The following is a 21,354-nucleotide window of genomic DNA, read 5'->3' on the forward strand; positions in this document are numbered from 1 at the left end:
ACAAATATTAAAGTCTGTAACACACATATGCTGTATGTACCTTGATGAAGGAAAAGGAAGAGGAGGAATTTCACTGTTAATTTTGTCACAGTAGTGCTCAAGAAAAGAACGAAGATGTGAAAAGGTGCTTTCTTCAAGGTCAACACAATAGGGTCTGTGCCATGCCACAACTTGCCTGGAATCAAACATCAAGGAAAATTACCTTCTGGAAATCTTTAATTGCCTTAATAAATTAATAGTTTAAACAAGTTGAATACACACTTAACTAAACCAGTTTCTTTCTTAGAGCAAACTAATACAACTATGGCAGACCAACTTCCTGACCCATGAAGGTATTTTCTTCTCTCTTTTTTGTAAAAATCTCTACAATCAAACACTCCACATTTATGGACAAAAACACCTCAATGCCAAAAATCTAAAGCCATATGCATTTAATCTGATTCAGTCAAAGGCTGACTGGTACTCACAAAGCTGGTTTTATGATAAATGTCAGGTTAGAGACTTGGATAAAATGCACAGAGCATTATTTCCTTATTTGACAGCTCCCTTGAGAACGGGGCATTTGAAATTCTTCTTGAATTATCTTCCAAATATTAAGTTTTTCTGCTCCTCTGTGTTAGTTCATACATAAATGTTTACTGTTTCACTTCAATCATTTGCTAACATCCTAGGTGCAAAAATATTATTTGAGTTATTGTCTATTAATTACCAAACTATTTATTTTCAGTTTTACATGCAACCATACAGAAATTTTTTTAAGACCTTTAAATGCACCTCAGTAATTTGCCTGAACTTCCCCTTTCCGAAAGTCTCCTGATTAGTGTACTACTTATTACACTAAAAGAAACTTCTCAAGTCATAAAAAAACCCCATAGAAGCAAAAAATAAAGAATGCTGAGTTGTTTCACCTCCCACTGACTCCCTTGTCAATATTTAGTAAACAGTGGTAGGTTTTGTCTAACTACATGTAAGAAACATTCATACATAAAGAAGAAATATCTAAAGATGAGAGAAGACTTTCCAGAACAAATTATTACAACCAGAGTGCTTGACAGAGATGATGCAGGAACACTTTCAGGAAATAGTTAAATATATCCCAAAGAAGACTTGCATAAAAGAATGAAATTATAGCTGTCCCAAATGTCATCATTACCTGTCCCTTGGAAGAGCTGTCCAGGCAAGGCTATGGGATGTTCCCGCCGAGATCTGTTGAATTGCAACTCCATCTAAACCGCTGACTTTCTTTGGTTTAGTAATGGGGCCAGTAGAGTTTCCCTGTCCACACTGTCCCATTGAATTGTTACCCCAAGCATAAACTTCATTATCTATGAACACAAATAAAGTACAAAAAAGCTGAAATACAACTGCTTTTGATCTAGAGGAGGATCATGTCATTTTAGAGCTTATTCTCCTTACCATGAGAAAGTGCCAAGCAGTGACTGTCACCAATGGAAATGTCAACTATCCTGGTAGCTGCCAGCTCCTCAATGAGCTTGGGTCTGAGAGCAGTCGCCTCTGAGGAGCCACAGCCAAGGCAGGCCCCGCAGCCCCACGCGTAAACCTGGAGCAAAGCAAGCACAGAACGCTGCAGGTCACACCTGTGCTGCTGCCCTGCACAGCAAACACCCCAGCACCCCTTGGCACAAGGACTGCAGTTACACCTCCAGCACACTGTGCACAGGGCTTTCCACAGCTGTGCTGCTGCCCAGCACAGCAAACACCCCAGCATCCCTCCTGCAGTTACACCTCCAGCACAGTGTGCACAGGGCTTTCCACAGCTGTGCTGCTGCCCAGCACAGCAAACAGCACCCCAGTATCCCTCCTGCACAAGGACAGCAGTTACACTTCCAGCACAGTGTGCACAGGGCTTTCCTGACTCAACACATGTCATACAGTGTGCACTCCTTTCCCCAGGCACTGAGGTGCCACAGAGCACAGCACCAGGGAGGCTCTGCAGGAAAACAAACAGGGAATGTCAACATTCCTAACCCCACTTAGAGAAGCCAGAGGCTCTGAGTCACAGAGCTGAAGGTGGGGAGGCCAGCTGGGTTGCACGTGTGGAAATGCTTATTGGATTACATACACCCATCATGCCAGGAAGGGCCCTTGTTTGCCACCTCAACATTCAGCTCCAAGCTCTCCTGAGATTTTTCAGATTAGAAATAAAACTTGCAGTTAATAACTATATTCTAATATACATATGCATTTTAAAAAACTATTAAATCGTTTAATCACCCGAGCTGATTACTGTATTAAAAATTACAAGCATTTCATTGTTGTTTGTTTCTTGAATAAAATTTGATTTTACACTTATATTTATTAACCTAAAAACATAGGTTAATGCATGTTTTCTATGACTAAACAAAAATCTTGAAAAGTGTGTCTTAGATGACTCTTAGCACATTCTGAAATACTCTTGTGCATTAGAGGTACTTCAACCTCTAATCACTTCTATTTAAGTACTCTTTGAACATTTTCTCAACAGTTAAAATAATAAATGCAGAGATAATAGGAACCCAGACCTTCTTCACCAACTCCTGTAATTTGAGTGAAACCTGTTTTGCCTACCTGCCCTGTTGATGTCAAGGCAAGGGAAGACTGACTGCCAGCACAAACTTTTCGAATAAACATTCCCTGCAAGGCTTCTATAACTTTAGGTTTATATACTCTATTTGTATCACCATGACCAAGTTTGCCTGCAAAAGAGGAAACACAACTTTCTTATTTTCAATGGTATTTCAAAGGTATTTTCAATGCATAGACAACTATTAAAAAGTACCCCAAAAGAGATTTTTTTAGATTTCCAAAAATATCAGAGTAGATTTTTAAAATTAAAACATATTACAATTTTTATAAAACCCATTTTCTTTCAATTACAGTAATTACAGACTTGTAATTACATATATATACATATACATATATAGATACAAATATATATTTATTATAGTCTATTTTAAAATTGAAACACAAATCCCAGGCAGTTTATATGCAATAGTTTGTAGGACATAATTAGCTACTGACATATCATGAGTGAGCTTATTTGAAAGTCATCAGCACAGCATTTTTTCCAGAACTGTTCATCTATTCACTGACACTTCTGCGCTGTGAAACTCCTCCCCTGCTGAAAATATTTTTTTTAATTCTATCATCTTGCAGGTGAACTTCAGATATTGTATTTAGATTTTTTAAGAATCCCTTCCTTGAATAGCAACCAAATGATGAATAAAAACCAGAACCCAACTGCAAGGAGTACTGAAACTATGAGGCAGATGGAATAAGGTAAAAATTACTACCAAAACCATTTGTTTTACCCACCATTGTCTCCTCCTCCAAAGGACCACACTGTTCTCCCATCTTTGGACAGAGCTATGGTGTGTGAGCTGCCACAGGAGACCTCTCCTACATTGCTAATATCTTTTACTAAAGTTGGAATGTTGCGGCTGTTGCTGTCACCGTGACCTAAGGAAAAAAGAAAGAAGTATTTTCTTTTAGTGACAATTAAAGTCCTATATTTGTTTTGCAATCACATGATTTTTCAAATTCCATGTGTATTGCAGACATCACAAATGATGATTTTTGCCCATTTTTTAGAAAGATTTGTCATAAGGTTTGAAAGACATCTGTCATAAAGTTAAGCATTAAATCTTAGGACATACTCCAGAACACCTGTTCAGATCCCACTGCCTCTAAAACTTACGATCATTTTCTACCTAGCTGAAAAGAAATAGAACTAATTCCTAGTACAACTGCCTTCACTAGCAGCTGATTGGGCAGCTGGCCTTGCCCACACTGGGCAGCAGTGGCAGCAGGTATCGTGCACAGCACCAGGGAGCTGCAGTGAGGGCCCTCTGTCACTGTGTCCATTGCACAGCCTGACCAGATCTGCCCCCAGCTGCCTTTAGACAGCCACATTTCTAACGGGTCCTTTCTGCAGAAACCATGCACATCACAGCTAACACCTACTTCAGAACAAGTATTAAACTCCAGAAAGTCTGTGGATACCGAAGAAAAATGGAGAACAGAGGAAAATTATTATCACTGGTATCCATAACTGAGTAAATATTAAAAATGTCCTGTAACCCAATGAAATGTTACAGTGAGCTACATTCTAGAACTCAACACTGTACACTCCAAGACCCCCAAAGGATGTCAAAATTCCAATATAATCTAAAACTCAAGGAGGTTTCCACAATTCCCACCAAAATTCTAGTTAAACCTCTAACACAGAGTTCTTTTCTTTTCAACAGGGATACTCTCAGACCTTCTACTGATTCCCTTGAAAGCTGTGACTGTCAAACACTCTCCTCATCTTCCACCCCTGCCACTTGCTTGCTTTTACTCCTCTATACTTGATGATTGTGACATTTAAAGAAAACAGAAGGGAACTAAACCCCAACTTGAAAAAATTTTCTGCACAAAACCTGTTGGTTCAACTGAACCTGCTCCAGAAGAGCAGTTTTACACCAGGCATAGCAGCTCTACAGCAAAGATGATGAAATAGATAAGTTAACTTGAAGGAAATAGTAATACAGGGTTTCTTGTTTCAGTTAAATTTAACTTTTTAGATTTATTAAGGTAAAAGAACACTAAGCCATTCTGGCAAACTTAACATGAAGTATCCTTATTAAAATCAGACCCTTGATATTATTAGCCATATTATTATGATTCCTCAAAGAATCATTCCACTATCACACTAAATGAGGTTTATCTAGAATTTCAGTTTATTTTAAATGTCAACTGTTTTTACATTCCAGTGACATTAGCAATGATATAGTCTTAGGAATGAATAAAAAGCAACTTGCCTTGAAATGAAAAGTCTTTTAGAAATATTTTTTGTAAAATTAACTTAATTAAAAACTTTTAAGATCGCTGCACTTGCCAGCTGTATGCACACACCTGAGTACATGTGTATGTGTATGTGAGTGGACAATTAAAGAACAAGGCAAACAGATGTATAAAATCATTACTAGACACAGGGATTTTCCCAAAAGCATCTCATGAAATTTCCAAATTACCTAATCTTCCAAAGTCTCCTTCTCCCCACGTGTACAGCTCTCCATCCTCTGTAACAGCAGCACTGTGTCTGTAGCCTGCTGATACACACACCACCACCTGCATCACACACATAAACAAAGACAACATTTTTACACAAATCAAGTGGGAAGTTGGAAAAATTAGGAGAGTCAAGTTTCAGAAGGAGTCTACATAAACTAACTGGTCCATTCACAAGGATTAAGTACACACGTAATCTTTGCAATCTTTTCTGTTTATTTGATAAGGGGAAATAAGTACATAAAAAGTTCATATGGAAAACCACTAATGATTTATTTATCAAGCAGGTTTAGCATGATGATATCCAGTCTTAGAGGAGAAAAAAGCAGCAGCAGGGGATGTTTAGGACAATCTATATGTGAAAGCCTTGATGCTGCAGCTAGCAAAACTGAAACTGTAATTCAGTGGAAGCTCCTGAACAAGTTTGAGTCAAGGCTGTGAGAAGCTTTCCTGACAATGCCACTGCCCAAATCACAGGCAACCATAAGCTCTAGTGCTTTGTTGCAAGCAGACCCAGCCTCAAAGAGAAGTCTAGAAAGAACACAGAATTTTTCTTAGGATTTTATCAATTTCAAACTTTACACAACATGCCAGCTGAACAGAACAAAACCACGTGCTCCACTATACAAAACATACCTTGCCTTGCAGGGGACCCTGAATAAGTTTGGGATATTTCTGAGTTGAACTATTTCCATGTCCCAGTTTTCCGTAGTCACCATCACCCCAGCTGAAGACTTCCCCTTCTGTTGTAAATGCTAAAGTGTGACCATCAGATCCTTTTGAAGATGACACCTTTTTAATAGACCTGTGAGGCTCAAAAGTCAATTTTTTCAAGGTGGACTGATTGTTGGAGTCTCCCAGTCCCAGTCTCCCATAGCTGCCTTTTCCACAGGCTCTAACAGAACCATCCGTAGAAATGACAAATGTACAATATTGTCCAGCTTCAATCTACAAAGAGAAAAAAGATGTAACAGAGAAATACAGAGATTGGACAAATCCAGAATTTACATACAGGTCTAGAAGTCTATATTTTGTAACAGAATTTCAGCTTTCTTCATATAAAATGATGTAAAAATTAAATATAACACAATGTTAAAATAATTTGCATTTCAGCAAGCAGTAAAACTAAAACTCTTGGGAAATATGTTACAATTAAAACTATTTTCATAATTGACTAAAGTGTATGAACAGTGATTATTTTATTTAATTGTATCTCTTCTACAGACTGTAGAACTTGTGCTGCATTCAGACCTCCAAAACTCACAGATGGAAATCTTAATGTTTCAAAAGCAAGAAAGACAAAGTAACAGCTTGATAAAATACTGTAGGTTTAGTCTAATTTTAACCAGTACCAAGCAGTAACATTCCAAAAATAAACCAAATGCTAAAAATCCACTCACTTGAGACTATAATCACGTGAACATCAAAGAAATAAGATCAAAAGCTTTTAAGCAAATAAGAACTTGTCCCTTTTGGGAAGTCAGTGCTCAGCTGAGGAATGACCCAACAGCAAATGGACTAACACAGAAACCATTCCCTACAGGAATCTGAACACAGCAGAAGTGCAGAGGCTCCATCTGACACCATAAACCAGCCCCAACAGGTGAGCACAGCCCTGTTTAATGGGAATGAATGTCTTCATACAGATAATCCTACCACAATCAGCAAGTGGAAGGCTAAGTGGAAAAACCACATAAATTTGTTGTATAGTTGTATACAGTACTGTTGAAAGAGTAATACATTCATTCAGATCACGCATTCCATGATCTTTCAATCATGGAATTGAAAGATTACTCTTTCAAATGTTTTGAAAGTTTTCTGAATGCATAAACTTGCTTTATGATGTCCAGTCCTGCAACCCACTGAAATATAAAATACATCAGTGATGTCCATAGAAACAATTCCAGAAAATGCACCTAAATTGTCTAGTGACCAGAAAGTGCTTTTACTTAAGTCAACACTGCAAAGCCAATATAGTACCAGAAAAGCAAACTATTATATTCTGGGTCATGCATCAATAGAAGTGCCCAGCTGCAGTTGCAGAATCTGTGACAGAGCAGAAAGAGCATGCAGACTGATTTTCAGAAAGCTAATTAAGGTTGCTGTGTCAGCAGCTAGTCCAGTTTGGAGCTCTGAACTCAGCAATCGCTGGTGTGAAAACTACCAATGGAAAAGAGCATGCAGTCATTAAGGCACCTTTTAACCAACAATTAAAAAAAACCAAACAAAAACCAAAATAAACCAAACCAAAAAAAATCCACCATAAAACAAACCAAAATCAAAACAAACCCACCAAAAAGAACTACAGGCAGCTATACTTGTCTCCACAGAGCAAGTCAGGTAATTCAGTCGTTCTTGTTACATGAATATTTATCCGTGCATGTCACTAAGACCAAACCAGAATGTTTTTCCCAGGCATCAATAAAAGTAGTGTGATATTCTCAGTAAAATAACCTGTGTGACCAGTTCTGAACATCATCCATTACAATTTGCTTCCTTACAACTTGACATTCAGAAATCAAGTACTATTTTTCAGTTTCATACTGTGACTATGAAGCTGCTGAATGTTACATAATGTACCATTAACAGATGTCACTCACCGTCTGTGCATCAGAAAAGCTTGGAGCAAGCTTGGGTTGAAGTATTTTCTCTTGAGTTCCTTCCACCAGCTGGTGACTGCTGTTACTGCCCCACACATACACCTCACAGGTCTCTGACACAATGGGAGCATCACCTGTCTGAATGCTGTCAGGGCTGGCACATGTCCTGGAATAGTCTGAGGCCATTCGACAAACCTGTTCACACCACAGATTTATTACACAGCAGCATTTCATATTTCTTCCTATACAGTCACAGTGTTTAATGCAGCTTTAATTGCCCCTCAACACAGTAACTGTCTAAAATACAAATCACCAGGCCTGTATCATGAGCTTGCCAACTAATTAGCTTAATGACTTTATCCCACTACATTTTATTTTTCAATGTTTTTTGCACCTCTTTGACCCCAGAATCACTACACCCACATGTGCACACCAATCTCATGTGTGAAGAGGAAGTAAACTACAGTAGCTTAGAAGTTTTTTTCAAGCCATACCTCTTCAAATAAACACAGAGCTGCCTCATACAGAGAACACAAGCCATCTGATGTTCTGGTTGGCTCTCTCCATTGACTTCGGTCAGCAGATGATCCCTACAATGTTTAAATGTTGTTATTAGGAGAAATATGCTTTCAATACAGCAACAGTCCACCTGAACAAAATACATCAGGAACTTGTTCTTATGGCTAAGCAAAAAATCAACATATCTTTCTATAAAAGCATAAGTACACTACCTCTCTCCTGAGCTGTTACCTGCACACACTTCAGGAAAACAGAACTGCCACAAGTGCCAGTCCCACATTCTCACTGATTCAGTTTCATGAAGGTATCTGGGTTTGGAGTTAATTTCTCCCAATACTATTTTGTAATGAAATGCATGTTATTTGTGTCTAAAGTGATAATTATTTCTAAATTACTAATAATAAATAATTTTATGCTTACATATCTTTCATATTTTGGTCTCTAATTGTATATATAGCCCAAATCCAACAGCAAATAAAGTTGTCCATCAAAACATTTATTCCAATTCAGATACTGCTACTGCCATGCTCTTCTCATGGACCTCATTCTTCAAAACAGTTTTTAGATCTTTTTTAGAATCTCTTTTAGATTTTAAAGTTTATGTTTATTAACAAGCAGTACAAGCCTGAAAGGAAAGTATGACCACTTGAGGAAAAGTCATTTCCAGTTTCAGTCTGAGCACCACAAGACAGGAGGCTGCCACAGCTTCTGACTGTGCACTGTGCAACAATTTCATACCTTGGAAAGCAATATTCATCCAGCACCAGCAGTGAGCACTCAATATACAAAGCAATGTGCCACACTTCCAATTTAGCTCATTTTTTATCACATTAATTTCTGAGCATCAGCAAAACTGCTGAACATTCTGAAGATGAATAAGCAGAGGCCTAGGTGAATGGGGGAGCAGAAATGTGCAATAAAAGTAACGAACAGGAAACAAGGTCTATTGCAGAACTGAATTTTCTAACTTTTTCTGCTATGAACTTAAATGTACAAGTCCAAGTGGATCAACTATGTTCTCAATTCTTTCCCTGAAGTTAGAAAATAACACCAAAATGCAACATAGAGACTGTTTTGCTGTTTCATCTTTACCTATGAGGGAACAGGTGGGCAGGAGGGAAGAGAAAGAGATGGTGGGTAACAAAGAAAACACGGTGGGGGGGGGATCACAAAAAAAGCCCCCTTTCTAACATATTCAGCAAACTGGCATTTGGGGTGCAGTAACTACTCAGTTAAGAATGCAGCTACACTGGAATGCAGAAAATCCAAAGGTGGTTACACCTACCAGAGATCGTCGCATCTGGGTCAATATACTCATAAAGCAATCAAAGCTGATCATCCCTTCTGGACTTTGCAGTAACTTGGTTTTCTCCATGGTGTTTACCACAGCTGAAGCACCTAAAGCCATTTCTATCCATTCAAGAAGGTATCTCAAGGCACCTCGTTGGGCAGCCAAACCAAGAAGCAGCTCAGAAGCTAATCTACGACCTAGAGTATCTGCCCCAGAGTTTGGAATCGTTACTCCTTTAAGAAAAGTTGTTACTTGTGACAAACAGTCCAAACCCATAGGTGGAATCTTGCTTTCATTTGCTAGAGATAAAGGTGGTAAAGAGCTCACAACTTCTATTGCAGTATGGATAACATCATTGCAGAGGTTGAGGCCAGGTCCTGCCACAGGCATCATCCAGCTTTGTCTCAGCAGTGCAAATAACAAGCTCAGCCCAGTCCGCACTCCCATTTCTATCAGCGCGTCGGTGCTCGACCGGGGGCGCTCGCTGACAGAGTGCACGTCTGTGGAGCCAGAGCTGCTTTCTGGTGAGTGCTGCTGCTGCTTCACCTTCCCCTTGTCGTGGTACTTGTTAGAAAGTGCATAGAAGACTCGCTGCAGCACAAGGAGACGCTTTCGCAGAGCTCCAGCGAACGGAGAGTCTGAGCACACCATCTTTGCCAGTGCCAGCTGGCTGCTAAGAAGGGCATCCAAGTAGTGGTCCTGCTCATCACTAGATAGAGATTCCCGCTCAAAATCTGGTAACTGAGGTCCCTTGAGGCACAGAACCTGCTGGGGCAATGGCACTACTTCTTTATTGCTAACTAACTTAGCATACAAGACAGAAACTCCCTCCCTTGTTGCAATAGATTCACTGTCTTCTGTGATCCATGAGCTGTTCAGGTGTTCAAGCCACTTCAGCTTCACAGGTGGGACCATAGCTGCCATGCTGGTTTACTTCTTTGCCATTAGTCCTGAAAATGAAAAAAACTGTCAATTATGCAATATTACCTATAGATCTTATTACTGACAGCAGGACAAACCCAAATAATCCTTTCAGAAGGTAAGCAGAGAAAGACTGACCACCAAGAATTACCAGTTCCACTGTTTCACCTATATGCATGTGCAATTTACTTAACACGATGTAAGAATTTCGGTGTAAGTCAGTCTGCATTTTCTAAATCCATACACACAAAAATTCATATAAAGCAAATTTAATTCTTCTAAGTGACATGAACAGCATTTAACAGATAAGGCAATGTAAGATTTAGATGTCGAGAACCACAAAGGTGCAGGGCTGGTAAGCATATCTCAGCACTATGATTATTATGCCTGCAGGATCATCCATGTAATGGTATGATATTTTGCTATTTTATCTGAATAAAGGATCACAATTCCTAAAAACCTACACTGAGTTCGAAAAATTTCTCACATACAAGAACACAGACTGATCACAAATAGTTGAGTCCAGGGTTCTTCTAAGTCTATGTCTGAGAAATTTTTAACAATTAACAAATTAAAAGAACATTCTGATCCCAAAGAGACACTCGAGTTACTAATTTTAATGCCAGTAGCATTTAGAACTCCAGTTCTTCAAGAGGATTCTTGATGTCAACTCTACCTTCTGCCAAGGTAGTTCATAGCTTAATATGCAAAGATGCTTCTTCAAAGTGAGTGTTTTCAAACTGCTCCTTTTAAAAGAATTTTCTTTAAAGCAATGCTTTACCTCCTATTGTACAAACCAGATGTGTTTGACTCCTGTTTTATAATCATTAACCATGGGTTACATAGGTTCTGAATGATTACTTTCTGTTCTTTGACCCTGTAAGTCCTAACACATTACAAATTCACCAAAAAGTACTACAATTCCCTAAAGGAGAGTTTTGTGTCCTTTGGTAGTGTGAGCCCTATTTGATCTAATTCCAAACTAAACTCCTGGGGGTGGAGGGACTCTCTGCCATGCAGTGAAAGTCAGTGCTGCTGCCATGTCGTGCTTGCAGGACAACGGCTAACAGGCAGTGCAATTTGGTACTTGTTTTATCTTGACATTTCACACCTAAAATCATCAATTAAAAACATAAACTACTACAGTTATTCTGCCAATACATCTGCCAAAAAAGCATACTGTGTGCTATTAAGCACTTACTTTTATTTCAGTCCAATTTCCCCTACAAGAGATGAATACCTTCAGAAAAGCTTTCCATGAGCCCCAGGTACCTGCCCCTTAGCCAGGCCTATCCCACCAACCTGCAGCCACTGCTGTTTTGCACCACTCAGAGCAGGGAGCATTCCCTGCATTTCATACAAGACACACCTTCTGTCTACTCACACCACAAAACTTGCCAGCACTCAGCCTCCAAGTGACACAGACAGGTACTCTCACACCAGGACCCTGCTGAAGGAAGAAAGAGCAACACCATCTCATCTGTCACAAAGTATCTGCTAACTACCATTGGATCCTAACAGAAACTCTAAGGCCAATTAATGAAAATGTCCTAACTCTGGTCTTGTTTGTGCCTTATCAAGAGGTGAAACATAGGGATGTGGCTCCATTAACAAGTTCCCAAACAGACTTATTCATGGGCTTTATGCTTTCACCACCTACTCTTCTTTCAGAAACTTCAAAATGTGCTCATGTACCTCAAAGGTGCAGATACTGCTGCTTTTCCTGAAAACTGATAGATTTTTTCCCTCCTGCCCTTGTATGCATCTCTAAAAATAGAGACTGAAGCTCAAAGCTGAGCCCTTAGCAGTGCCCTACTCTCCTCCTGCAGCTTTCAGAAGAAATTGTTGGTCCACCTTGGAAATAACATTCAGGTTCATGTGACAGGCAGAAGGCTTTAACCAGACACTGCTCATAATCCTGGAAATACTCTCTGAATACAAATGTAAAAGATCTCTCTCTCTGCATGTAACTACTACAGATCACTGAAGTTAAGCAGAAACCAGCTAACAGTTACACAGGGTATAGGTACGTTTATTTCTTCCAGCTCATTGCCACAAATACAAGGTTTATAATTGCTCCAGAGCCTAGACATGAACATCTGAGCTCTTTTTAGGGCAGACAAAAAGAAAATACATTTGGCTGTGAAAACTCAAGTGAATGCTCACTGCTGTTTCCCTGTATTTGAGCGCTGCAGGGCCAGGTGAACATGCAGAAGGCACCAAGTGTGCAGGGTGGGCCAGTCCCACACACCGTCTGAACACACTGATCACACAGCCAGGCACAAAGGGAGAAGCCAGAAACCTGTGACAAGGGGAGAAAAGTACTTTTCTCTTGTCATCATAAACCTGTAACAATCTAAATGTATAGCAACAGCTTTATAAAACTATTTCAACACTGGAACACTTCAAACACTTCAAACTAAAGTACCCAGAACTTTCTGGGATTTATATTAAACAAACAAATGAAACAAAACATCCACTTTATCTGCCTTTATTCCTCCCTTTCTCCTCCTGCTCCTCAGCAGGGGGGGAAAAAAAAGAAGTGAACCGTGAGAATGTGCAACACAACTTATTTGTCATATCTTTCAGAACCACAGTTCCTGTTGAGGAAATCACCATTTTGGGGCAGTACATTTTTGCATATATTTTACGGCTGCCTATTGGTAAATCAACTAAAATGGGACTTAAAACACATAGCTGAACAAAGATTTCAACAGTGTTACCAAATGTAACACCTATTTCAAAAGCTCCCTCCAGGGACCGGTGGGGGGGAAATGCACACACCAAACCCTGAAAGCCAAGCTGTGTGTAGCCGGGATGGAGAATTTTTCCTCCGGAACAGCAGCGGCAGAACTGGAGCTGCACGGAAAGACTCGAAGGTAACCAAGCTGCCTCCAGTGTTCGCCCTGCCAACCACAGCCAGGGCTGCCATGGAACTCAGGGAAAGGCTCAGCTCATCAATCCCCTGCTGGAGTAAGTGCACAAGCACAGGGAGAGCTGCTGGTACCCATCCCTGCACTGCACACCAACTGCTCTTTGCTCTCTTCCATCAAATGAAAGGGAATGTGAGGGAAAGAATTTTAAAGTGAAACCTGTGAAAACACGAGGAATATAATCAGAGAAGGCTTTTGCCTGAGCTAAGAGGAGAGCAGATCATTTAAATTATGGAAGAAAATATTCTTAAGCGAGGTCTCTTTTAATGTTCTAAGAAACATGAACATTACCGGCAGCAGACAAAGGTTCTTTTTCCTTTTATCAGTCCATGCCTGTAAGTGCATCTGAAGGTGAACCTGTAAGTGCCAAAGCTGAGTCCCAGTGCAGACTGACTGTGTATCCCTGATTCTGTCCCTCCCAGCTCAAAAGTCAAAACCAGGTACTTCTGCTCTGTTCATGGTTTTCCCCATCACAAAAAAACCCACACCACACAGCCAAACTAGCACCCAAATTCTAAGCTCAGAATCAAGATTCCACATCTTGTCATAACTGGTAACCATAGACAGGAGGTAACTGGCTGCATTTCAAATTCAAAGAAATCAACTTACAAGCAGCCCTACGACTGTGAAACCACAATAATTCAGTGATTGGCATGCATTTCCACACAGCCAAGAACTCAGAAAGAAAGCTGATGACAAATTTCATTGCCCCTTTATCCACTTATTTCTCTCCATATATTTAGTTAGATGATGATTTTTAAGAAGTTTTTGATTAGATGTGTTTGCTGCACTTAAGCAAAAAGTAAACAAAAAATCAAGAGCCTGCAAATGTTTGTCAGCAAGACAGAGTATACACTAATAATAACTGATGCACTTAAGATTTTCCCTCTTGAGAAAAATAAGGAAAAAGAGGAAAGTTGTCATATTATAGGGAAAGCATGCAGTCTTCAGTGGCCTAGCAAATAATGTTAAAAAATTTGAAATATTCTGTGTTATTAAAGAGTTTGTTTTTTCTTAAGTAGGAATCAATTCAGCCTGAAACCACCAGCTAATTTTTACAGGTCACTTTAAATATTAATTTTTGTGGTGGAAGCTTGCCTACAATAACTAACACATTACATGTATTCAAAGTGTGAATGGCCTATTGCAAGTCATTATTAAATACAATGGACAATTGGGCATATAAAAATTAAAAGTAAGTTTAAATCAATAACGAAATAGGCCAAACAGCCAATTCTTTCACTGAGAAAAACTGCATCTTTTTTTAGGAAAAAGAACTATTCCCCTATCTCAAACAAGAATAAAGTAAGAGACTGGAGATGCATCTAACTACATACAAGTTATTTCCATGAAACAGAAATAAATTATGAGGAGATAAACTATGAATGCTGTTCCTTCTTTCTCTCTGCCACCACAGCCATTTAATCACAGAAAGAGAAAGAGGAATTTGATCTTGCCATTAATCCCAGCTTGCTCATTGCATATATACAATAGCAAGCCACTGACTGCATGGATGACTCACACCTTAATGTACAACTGACCAGGAGACACAATGAAATAGGTATTCCACCACAAATATTTCTATATTTTTATATTTATATATTTTTCTTTGTATTTATATTAGATACTAAAAATATCTGTGTTTCATGTACATGTGTCTGAAACACAGGTAATCTTTCTGCAACAATTATTTATTTTCAAAGGGGAATAATTCTTCCAAAGCATTTCAGTTAACATCAAAGTGAAATTATCAAGAAAATTCTGTATAATTTTTTTGTGTGTGTTTATATAAAGTGATATATGTGAGGGAAAATGGGACTGAGAAGTAACAGCAGATTTTCCAGCCACTTAGCACCATCTCCTAAATTAGCTATGGAAAGAGATTTCTCTAGAAAGGGAACAAAGGAGACACTAAATATTTCTCATAAATCCATTTGGTTGGCTCAGACAGCGAGACTGTCAAACCTCTAAGAACAAACATTTTTTTCAGATTTTTACTACAGCTTCAGGAAACCAAGAAGTTTTTAGGTCTTGCCACTTTGAGGTAAGTGGGACAGCTTTGATCACTTTCAAATGCAAGAATAAGAACTCACAAGTGGGAAAAAACATTACTAAAGAAGTTGGTATGGGAAATTCTCACCTTGAACACAGTCAGAGGAGTGAGGAGTTCAGAAAGTGCCCCAAGCACTCCTATACTGCAAGGGAACAGGGGAAATGAGAGTCATTCACAAGGGACTTTGGCAGGGGGCTGAAGGCTGAAGTCCATAAAGTTATAAAGTTCTGTTTCTGAGTCCAGCAGGAAAGACAGGTCTTGGACAGAATATACACAATTCCCCAAAGGAATTCCCACAGCCTTCCCTTCCCATGTCAGCTCAGAAATGATGGGAGATACCTGAATGTCACCAAGAACCACCTCCATGCACCCAACAAATTTACCCTGATATAAGTAAATACGAAGCTCCCTTCTAGGGTTTAGATTTAATTTAAAAAATGCTTAGAATTTAAAAAAGCTCTTCAGAAGTTGCTGTGTGTAGATCTAAGAGAAAGACTGCTGGAACAATTTAAAGAAAGGTGGAGACTGGGCAGAAGCTGCACAGTGTGGCTACATCACACTGTAGCTCGTTTTGAGGAGATCAGGAAGGTCAGGAACAGCTCCAGGCAAATAAAAAGAGGTGACACTGAATTGCTGCAGGAAGGCATGTAAGCATGAAAGTCATGACAAGAAAAAAACAAAGGGTTTATGCTTTGTTTCAAAGAAAGTTGTAGAAAAGATCCTTAAAAACCAGAATTATCATCTAGTTGATTTGATCAGAGAGTGTAAGAGTGGTCTCCCCACAAAACACGTTTTGCTTTTGAAGCCCTCAGTGCACACACACAACTCATCAACAGACAGAAAGCACCGAAACACGAGCAGGGAGGAGCTGATTTAGGGCCCTTCCCCCACAGACAGGCTGCATCCACCCCACTGCCAAAGGCAGCTGAGCACGGGTTTCCAGCGAGAATAATGCAAGCCCACAGATAAGGAGGAAGAAGGTGCAGCTGCTGTCCAGGCTGTGAAAAGGAAACCATGAACAATCCGCTCAGAAATGGAGGTAAATCTTGAAGCACAGTGATTTCCCATTGCTTGTACAAGCCTGAATCTTCCTGCTTAATTGCTATTTTACAGCTTTGTGCTTCCCTCCCTGCACAAGGCCCAAAGAATAAACATTGTAATACAGGGATAAAAAGCAAAATTCATGTTACATCAAGTGTTGTCAAATGAGCACAGCAAACAAGGGGAATTATTTTAACATAGTGTTTAAGGTAGGCACAACTACTCACAGTCCATGGAGATTTTCAAACATATAAATTGCATAAAATTATGGACAGTATCTTCCATTAGTATGAAGAAAATCAGTTTTTTTAAATCAGTGACACTAGCACACACACTGAAGATATAACAAGGGTGGAATTTGACAAAGCTACAAAATACTACCACGTTTTTCTTTAACTTAGCCTGATTACAGCAGACATCAAGCACACACAAAATTATTCTGACAGAAGCCAAGTGCTCAGGCTCTTAGAACTCCTACAAAAGTAGCTGAAAGCTTTATTTTCTGCAAATCTCTTGAAAAACTGCACCTATAAAGCCGTAAATATTCTATATCCTAAAAATAAAAAGTTTTCTCAGAAGAAAAATAAACCTCACAAGCATTCACTCTCTCCCTCTCTGCAATCAGCAATTTCAGCAACCTTTGTCAGAAGCTGACTACATTTATTTGATGGGAACCTAATGACAAAAGCTTGCAACACAAGAAGTCTGTACAGTCACATCAAGGCAGGAAACACCAGAATTCACTGGGAAGATGTGGTTGTGCAAGTGAATAGTGTGCACTGGCTGCTGCAGTGCTGTACCACACACACAGAGCTCCTCACTGTGTGCTCACTGACAGGGAGCTCCTTTCCTGCCGTCTGCAACAGCTCCATTCATTGCTTTCACCCTGAGGGACTCCCAGAGCACCTCCTGTGCTCAAGGTCCCTTCAGCCTGATGTCACCTGGGTGGTTTCTAAAAAGGAGCAGAAAATGGAATATTTAAACAGATGGCAGCCAGCTCCCACTACAGCTCTTGATGCTGCTACACGGAGTTAAAGCTTTGTTTGCAAATGAACTTCTGTGATGGGTCAGAAATATCGAGCATTTTGTGGCTCACGCACAACTCAGGAAAGATTTCACAATCAGAATGATCAGATAATTCCATGAGCTCATTAAAAATATAAATCAATTCATTCACTGCAAGTGACACTGACTACTGAAGAACTTATTCTGGGATGTTATTTTAGATAATTTTTGATAAAGGAGAAGTTCTGAGTTCATTGCCAATCACAGCTCTGGAAAAGCCAATTTGCTTAAAATACGAGAGAAAACCTAATCTATGTTTCTATTTACTGCCTCACTGTGATGACAGTATTACAGCTGCACTATACAAGTGGAATCTCTTCAAAGTTCCAACATTTCACTTTCTTAGCATAAGCTCTTAGAACCCTTTTAAATTATTTTTTCATTCAAATCCATGTAACGTTTTGACCAGCAAACCAAAGTCTTTAGTCTGTATCCAAGACTACTAAATTATTTTCTCAATATTCTGTCGAATTCCTAACCTGTACAACTCCAGGCTGAATGTGAAGTTCAAGATATGGCTGTACCTTTATTTTGTGCAACAGGAGGCCTGCTCTCTGCTTTTGCCAAGTTCCACTCCTAACAGTTCCTGACATTCCATAAAAAGCCAGATTACCTGAAGTTCTTATCATTCCAGTCTTTCACACTTCTTACAAAGAAGCCACAAAGTCCCAGTAAGAATCTTGCTTCACGTGCTGCCAGCTGTGGAGTGCAGCAGTTTTTGCAATCCTTATTAGAATTTTACAATGAAAGCACAAGTAACCTGAAATTATTTGCTTCCCTTTTTTCCTAAACAGGGGATTGTATATACAGGATTCAGCAGCAGGTATCACAGCTCCAAACAACATTTAGAGCCTTTTACTGCAAAGGTGATTTAGAAACCAAGAATATATAAAAGTAACTAAAATCCTGCCTTGTCACATACCAAAAATATGAAATGTACAGAAATGTAAAACCCACAAGACATTTCATATGGCTTCCAGCAAGGGGACACTGTGACAGCTGAAACCAACAGGACATAATGTTGGCTAGAGGAGTTATCTGTTCAATATTCCACCAGTGCCAAAAAGCACTGCAGGTCACTATACAAGGCAGGAATCTTCAAATGTTCTTTTTGGCCTGTCCATGTAGTCTGGACACACTGTCATGAGAGATGCAAGATGAATGGAATCTATCCAAAACAGTCATGGAACAGAAAACAAATTAGAAAGTGCCTGCACTGCAGAGAAATTACTATAAATTCACACAGAATTGAAAGCAAAAAATGTCCTCAGAAGCAGTGAAAGAAATAAAAAAGGCAGCAGCACCAGTAACAGGAGATGGACTGTGAAACAGCAGAGAAAAAACAAGTTGTGATCTCCTCCAAATCTGGACTAGGAAGCAAGGAACAAAAGGAACTAACCCAGAAAAAGCAAGAAGAGCAGCTCCAGCAGGTTGTCCTTCAGTACTGGAACACGGCAGTGAAACACACACCGGCACTAATGCACGTGAACACCTGTCTGCAGCGGGCACAAGGGCAGCACCTTCCCTCCCGCTATCAGCCTCCTGCTCAGCAGATGGAAACTAAAGCAATGACATCATCATTCACAATAAGAGTAATTATGCAAACAACCATCAACTTTTCTTTCCAAATACTGAATTCCACCTAACCTTATATTTGTGAAGTAAGCCATGCTAAGGTTCTACTTGATATTCTTCCACTTTTCGTCTTCCTACACGATTTTAGGTTCTTGTGGGATCATTCATTTATTCATTATCAGGAATAGTATTGAAACCAATATAACCCTATGCTTTCAGCTGGTCACAACTGGTTACTCCAAACATCTTTTTGGAGACAGACTAAAGGAAGACAAAGTTATTTTTAAGTTAATATGAAATTAAAGCTATTTGCCCTTTTGACTTTAGTGTTTAAAAGGAAAGTGATATAAAAACCTTATCATGGCTTCTCAATGTAAACCCCCAGGGGCTGTACAAAATCTACCCAAGCAGAGGAGAAATAAAAACGATCATTATTGTTCAGCAGATAAACTTAGAAAAATCAATTTAATCCATTACTTCTTCAGATGCTTTAAGGTTACTGAAACAAAAGCTGAGAATGCAAGGTGCTCCACATCCACAATCATCACAAGCAGTTAGTGAAGAGGAGCTGAGAAGCAGAAATTCTCTATGCATCAAAACATCCCAACAATTTGAGCAAAGAAAGGTGCCTGATCTTGCACTGGAAAAGGGACAAAAACCATGGTGAGGTTTTAGCACTACCACTCTCCCCAAAAGGTACCATCACTTGTAATTCTACTGTGCAGTGCAGTAACAGTATTTTCAAAAACCACAACACATAGGAACACTTTCTTGCAAAAACTACAGAAGTTTTAGAGATGTATTTACTAGAAATCATGACTTGAAAACTCAGCAACAGACAGGAGAGTGCAATATGTGCACACAGTCAAAATTCAAACACATTCAACTTTCAAGTTAGCTGTATGTAAGCAGAAAGGTGGACTGCAGCCCTTAAATAGATATATACACACACATATATATAGATAGATCAATAAATAAATATCTATATATATAAAGGGAGCATATAAGAGCAAGGGAGAGATACCTGTTATCAGGGCCTGTGGTGACAGGACATTTTAAATTTTTAAATTGAATGTGAGTAGGTTAACGTTGGATATAAAGAAGAAACGTCTCAATGAGGGTGCTGAGACACTGGAGCAGGGTGCCCAGCTAAGTTGTGGATGCCCCTTTGTGTTAACACTTCCTGTTAACATTTGCATTTCTTGACTCAGAGAACTCCTATTAGAACTACTTGAAAAAGAAACTTCTGTTGTGTAAATTCACGCATTTGTAAGGAAATGTTTTGAGGGTGAAATTTCAGTATTATCTAGTCCAGACAGCAAAAGAAAAAGTTGTTACTAACAAGGACTCAAAGTGCAGGCTCCTCTTTAAGCAGCAAATTAATTCCAACTTCCAGCAGAGAAGATGATTGCTGGAGCCCCTGAACATCCTCCCAAACAGCCCGGTGACATCAGGCCAATCACAAGAGGCCAGGGAACCCACCTGGCCAGATCCAAGGTCACAGCTACACTTGCTGCTGATGGGCAAACCCTGCAGCCACCGGGCTCCAGACTGGCTTCGTTTCCTTTTCTTCATATTGACAATTGCCAGGGGTTACTCTGAATGACTCCAAAGCACAGCAAGCAGCTGCAGCACTCCTGCACTTACTGCAAGCAGCCCTGTGACAGCACAGCTCCCACTTCTGAGGGCTCCTTCACGTGTTTTCAAAGAGCTAATAACACCTACTAGACTTGAATGCTCCACTTGACTGTAAGTCAGGGCAAGGCAGACAGACAAAAAGAAACCCGGCAGCAATTTCAGAGTTTGAGCACTTCTGAGAGCCCAGCACGGCAAACAAGCAGCACAGAGCTCACCACTCACTGCCCACGACTGACGGCAGGGAGTCAGAAACAGCCACGGAGAATTGCATCTGCTTTGAACTACAACACACCAGTGCAAGGTAAAAAATCTCTCAAGTTTCACGAACAGAGGAAGATAAAGTATCTGTACAGGATCTGAGGCCATTGCTTTGAAAGGTCAATGACTTCCTAACAACCTATGACCCGCTCCACCAAGCCTACCTAAAATACACATAATTTCTGTCTCCATTACTTATTTTTAAAACGGGAATGAGCACATCTCTACCCCATGAGTATTACAAGAATAATAACACTAAAAACAAAAAGAAAAATTGGAATACTACATGTGTCTTAACGTCTTAAACATACGTAATTTTACTACTCAAAAACAAATATTACTGCTAATTTCATATGCAGCTTCCCCATTCTTAAACTGGTCCTACTCCAGTCATTACTGATAATTTAA

The 21,354-nt window shown here is 39.5% G+C and overlaps 1 protein-coding gene across 7 annotated transcripts in view; it reads right to left on the reverse strand.

Moving 5' to 3' along the window:
- The window catches only part of HERC1 (HECT and RLD domain containing E3 ubiquitin protein ligase family member 1), a 97,308-nt gene that overhangs the window by 59,873 nt on the left and 16,081 nt on the right, over window positions 1–21,354 (reverse strand). For all 7 annotated transcript variants that reach the window (XM_074549487.1, XM_074549488.1, XM_074549491.1 and 4 more), the window contains exons 2-11: window positions 9,457–10,412; window positions 8,147–8,242; window positions 7,653–7,847; window positions 5,689–6,000; window positions 5,016–5,112; window positions 3,316–3,459; window positions 2,569–2,696; window positions 1,417–1,561; window positions 1,154–1,325; window positions 41–175 (exon numbers count right to left, since the gene is read on the reverse strand). In XM_074549487.1, coding sequence (XP_074405588.1) covers window positions 41–175; window positions 1,154–1,325; window positions 1,417–1,561; window positions 2,569–2,696; window positions 3,316–3,459; window positions 5,016–5,112; window positions 5,689–6,000; window positions 7,653–7,847; window positions 8,147–8,242; window positions 9,457–10,386 — 2,354 coding nt within the window. In that variant the 5' untranslated portion in view covers window positions 10,387–10,412. The remainder of the gene's footprint in view (window positions 1–40; window positions 176–1,153; window positions 1,326–1,416; window positions 1,562–2,568; window positions 2,697–3,315; window positions 3,460–5,015; window positions 5,113–5,688; window positions 6,001–7,652; window positions 7,848–8,146; window positions 8,243–9,456; window positions 10,413–21,354) is intronic.

Source organism: Zonotrichia albicollis, chromosome 11, assembly GCF_047830755.1.
Source record: "Zonotrichia albicollis isolate bZonAlb1 chromosome 11, bZonAlb1.hap1, whole genome shotgun sequence".
Lineage (NCBI taxonomy): Eukaryota > Metazoa > Chordata > Aves > Passeriformes > Passerellidae > Zonotrichia > Zonotrichia albicollis.